Source organism: Sinocyclocheilus grahami, unplaced genomic scaffold (assembly GCF_001515645.1).
Source record: "Sinocyclocheilus grahami isolate Dianchi unplaced genomic scaffold, SAMN03320097.WGS_v1.1 scaffold73.1, whole genome shotgun sequence".
Taxonomy (NCBI): domain Eukaryota; kingdom Metazoa; phylum Chordata; class Actinopteri; order Cypriniformes; family Cyprinidae; genus Sinocyclocheilus; species Sinocyclocheilus grahami.
In genome coordinates, this window is record NW_015505252.1 from 271,870 (window position 1) to 276,727 (window position 4,858).

A 4,858-nucleotide genomic window follows, 5' to 3' on the forward strand; every position below is an offset into this window, starting at 1 on the left:
CTGACTATATTAGAGCCGATGTCGCACCACACAAGAGTGAGTAACTGTTTTTATTACGTGACCACTATTGCTCTGTCTGTTATTACAGATCATATGATATGTACTGAGTATTTATTTGTTTTAACCTAAATCACAGCAGAGTCCATCTGTGAAGGAGTAGGCTGTCAAACATAAACAGCTATTAGCCAATCATATCAACGGGTGTTTACTTCTGAGTCTACAATCCACCATGTCTATTCAAACAGAGTGTTCTGATGAGGGGGGTTAAAAACGGGACAGAAAATAGCCTATTACTTCTAAATTATGATGTAAAAATCTTAACATTATAAGTGGACCTCAGAGAACTGTACAAAATAAAAAAAACAAAGGTAGTTCACGACCACTTTAATGTCAAAAGTATGGTATAGTCAAAGTTTACCCACCTTTGTTGAGTTTTCCAAGCACAGAAAACTCAAAGTACTTGCTGTTGTCTCGTGGATTGTACAGGCTGAATATGGTGTTTCCAGTTCGAGGCTGGAGACGGAACGTTGTGAGAATAAAGAGTTCTGTTACTCCCTGCTCTGCCAAACCTCCGTGTAGCAGATCCGGTAGGCAGTCCGGGGACGTTAAGAGGTTATACACTGCAGGAAAACGTTAAGTGTTAGTCAAACACAAAGCATACTGCTCATAAGCATGTAGTTGTTTCTCAGACTAATGCATGCTGGGAGTGATGCCCAGGTTGATGTCATTTATGTTAGGCTGTAAACACTGTTCCTGTTTATTTAGCCGGTTGCATGTGCCAAATAAATACTTATTTGAAGTTTGCAAATGGCAAGAATTAGTTGTTTTTTTAAAGTATAACACAGCTTGACTGTAACCAAAAGTCTAATGGCATTCAGACGCATTCAAATTTGGAATGTTTTGGCATTGCGAATGGGATAAGTGTGTGTCTGAATGCTGAAACCCAGTCCGTATCTAACGTGCTTGACGAGTGACATACAATTCGGTGAGCAACATTAGACAAAAATAAAAAAAAAATCTGTTGTTGTGTTCCAGAATAAACAGAAAAAGCTTGTAGATTAATATCTTGAGTTTTTTAACAGAAACTCCTGTAACTGAAGCAACTGGTCTTAGTTTGTATAACTGAGATTGACAGAGATCGAACTGAATCTTATCCATTGAATATTTTCACTGGAAAACTTCATGGAAACCAGGTGAACGGACAGCCGTTGCGGTGTCACTGCTGGATGTCAAATACAGATGTTGGTTGTTATGGCAATGGAAGCATGCCATTGGCTGAACAGGCAAACATAATGTTGTATGAAAAAATGTTAATGACTCAAGGATGACGTCTTTCCCAATATTTTAACAGAGAGATGGTCTGACTCTCATTTTCATGCCTTAGCAATCAGCACATCAATACAACTAAGCAATATTCCCACAAAAACCAAGGCTTTTGTTGTGCTTCTTGTTTATCTTCACTTTCTTGTGAAGTACGAGTATAGTTTGCTCATTTCAAAGAGCTGTTTGTTGCTCAAAAGCATCATTTCTGTTCACAGATGGTGTGCTGAAATATTTATATGCTGGCCGTGATTGCCAACATGTGTGATTTGACTATGTATTATTTATCATTTTAATATTCAAACAGTCGCATGTCTTGAAGTAAATATTACATTGACATTAAAAGGGGGAATGTTTATGGGCAGGTAGGTGGAAGTACTCAGTGTGTGTGTGTGTGTTTTCTTTAAGTATTATGTGTCTGCCTTTCAGATTCAATAAAATAATGCAATCTCATCCTTGCTGCAAAAGACATTATGACTTCTATAGCCCAGAACTACCATTCTCACACACACCCTCTCTCCCTCATACACACAGGCAATTACCAAAAATCTAAATTGGAGCCTGATGCTTTGTGATAAACACATCCACATTGTTGGGACGGATAAATTGAGAAATCAAAAAGGAGATGACAAGAAAATGTGGGATACAGAGAAAGAGAGAAGATGAAAGTAAAGAGGAAAGGAAATGAAAAATGTGAACCAGCTATTACAGAAGAAACCAGACACTTTTAGACTGAGATAAGTCTACAGCTCAGTGTGAGATTTTACAAGACAGACATAGAAACGGTGAGAAAAAGTGCAAGAGTGTAAAGAAAAATACAGTAAAATAAACTTAAATACTCACAGGCGGCTAAACTAGTCATGAATTAAAGAAACATTTTAACATATTAAGGAAACTTTGTGTACTCACCGGTTGATTCTGCACTTGCTGAGCTGAAAGTCAAGATTAGAGAAACGGCCGCAAGGAGATGCATCGTGCCGGTCATCTTTATCACAACCTTCTGCCACCCCACAGAAGGAGTGTGTGAGAGAAAAGTCTTATGAGGGCTGATCTTAGATTCCTTTGTGCCTTTTGGCTTCAGTGTCTTGTATGTGAGAGTTTTATAGAGAAAGAATTGAGCAGGACTCAGGAGTGAGGGACAGAAGAAAAGAGTGAGGTCTGTGTGCCTTCGGGTTTTAATGATGTGTGTGTGTTGGGTTGAGGTAACAGGCTGTCTATCAACTCACAGCAGCTGTGCTGGGCGGAGCTATGAGTCTAACAGACACCCCCATGCTGAGGGGGGCGGAGCAAAGAGCAGTGCCGTATAATTGGCGGGCCTGGCTCACTCTTATTGGTAACTTTTATGAGGATCCATTTGTTCCACATCCTTCACTCCGTCCTCCTTTTTCCCTCCATCCGTTCTTCCTTTCTCAGGTTTTCACATACTTTCCTGTCATTTTGACTGGCAGGTGCCGTAAAATATGTCTGCCTGGGTGGATCTCTGGGGAATTGTTTAAAGATAACTGGATGGAGGGTTGCTAATGTTCCGTGAAGGTCTGATTCTTGCGCAAAGGATTCTGTAATAAAAAATAAATAAAAAGTCAGATACACAGGTGAGGCAGGCAAATGGTAACAGCCGTTTAATAATACAGCAGCAATTGGGACCAATTATCTCATCTTTCAACTCAATGGCAGTTTAATAACTTTCAAAATAGAACTTTACAAAAGGTAAAGAAACATCTATGAGACATTGCACACAGAGTCCAAAATTCTCGCCCGATATTTTCGCACATTAAAAATTTATATGACTTAACGTTGTGTCAATCACGTTTACACACTGCCTCTGAATCTTTCGTCCGTCATAAAAAAATTTGGATCAGGTTTGATTTTCTGCATTTTCGCATGCATAAGCATTTTGATAGGAAAGGATGACGAATACGAAAAAACGCATACGAAAATGTCAGACTCTGTGTGCAAGGACCTTATGAGTTGTACGTATGCTGTTATCTATTCAGTTCAGTTGGTCAAGCATCACTATTGTCATACTCATACTATTATACTCGGGGTCAGTGATCTGAATAAATGTAAGCATTAAACTCCACAAGTCACACTTCAGCAACCACTCAGAACTTTTATTACCCACAACACTCAAGAAACATCCTAGCAGTCGCCTAGCAACCACCTAACAACTACCCAGCAACTATCCACAACACCGTAGAAACTTCCCAGCAACCTCCCACAATGCCCTACCAACAGCCAAAACCACCCAAACACCCCAGCAACGCCCTAAACTTTCCAAAATACCCCAGAAACTTCCTAGCTATGCCCTAGCAACCTCCCACAATGTCCCACAAAACCCTAGCAATGCCTTATCAACCCCCTAGCAAATGCCCACAACACATCTGAAACTTTCTACTGTAGCAATGCCCTAGCAACCTCCCACAACACCTCAGAAACCACCTAACAATGCTCAGCAACCACCTAGCAACCCCTCACAACTCCCCAGCAACCCCATAGCAGCCACCTTAGCACCATGGCATTTTTTGCAGAAAATATAAGTATATTATATAAAATACTTATATTAAAAAAAGATAAATATAAATCTTTTTTGGCAACAAAAAAAAATGCTTTGTTCACAGTAATGGCTAGACTATGATGACAGAGAGAAGAAATCTACATATCACTAGTCTGGTGGTGGATCTCCAGTCTGTTACTCATGCTGTCAGTATCACTAATAACAGACTTGTCTGATACTGATATAGCGCATACATACTCATATTCACACCACCAATTGGCCAATCACACTGACCACTGACCAATCACGTGACGTTGTGGTCAGTGACATAATCCCACATCCTAATCAGAGCGGCGAATGCTGCCCAGTGTGAGTGTGTTTGTGTGTATGTTAAGACCTAAATTACAGTCTTTAGCCGAAGCTGCTCTGTCATTAAAGCTTTCTGAAGTATTATGAGTATGTTAAGACCCAGGTGGGCAAAGTTCTGGAATGTTTTGATTCAAACCGCCTTCCGTTGGCGCGAGCCTGTGTTACAACAGGATCTGACCTTAAGTCTTTCTCTGAATGTCTGGTTATGTTGGACCCGTCAGTAGAACAGCAGGAAACAGACAGACACACTCACACTGTGTCCTTTTGTTCTCCATGTCGGGTGAGATGGCCTGTTAGTTTGTGGTAAGACGACTCCGCTAATGATCTTACCGTGTGTGGGAGCTCTAGGGTTCGGTTGCACACGTATCCGTGTCTATGTTTGTGTAAGAAAACCGCAATCGTATGTTTTTGAGTCAAGAATCTCTTTAAACAGATACTGCTGACTCCTGACGGTGTTCGTACCTGAGCTACAGCTTTCTCGCACCGCTCGTGTTCAATGTGTTTATTGAGGCTGGTTATGGTGGTGCTTTTAACAGCCTGTGTAACAGGCTTTAGGAGCATGTAATTGTTCAGACGGGGTAAACTGGGGCAGGAGAATGTTCTCTTGAACTCTAGGGGAGTATAATTTTCCCCTAACCTTCCCTCGGGGGAAGCACAGTATTCTTCTGACCTCAC

The 4,858-nt window shown here is 40.8% G+C and overlaps 1 protein-coding gene across 3 annotated transcripts in view; it reads right to left on the reverse strand.

Moving 5' to 3' along the window:
* The window catches only part of thbs4b (thrombospondin 4b), a 10,839-nt gene extending 8,348 nt beyond the window's left edge, over nt 1-2,491 (reverse strand). For all 3 annotated transcript variants that reach the window (XM_016272728.1, XM_016272727.1, XM_016272729.1), the window contains exons 1-2: nt 2,230-2,491; nt 423-620 (exon numbers count right to left, since the gene is read on the reverse strand). In XM_016272728.1, the coding sequence (XP_016128214.1) occupies nt 423-620; nt 2,230-2,305 (274 nt within the window). In that variant the 5' untranslated portion in view covers nt 2,306-2,491. The remainder of the gene's footprint in view (nt 1-422; nt 621-2,229) is intronic.
* Nucleotides 2,492-4,858: the final 2,367 nt, after the last annotated feature.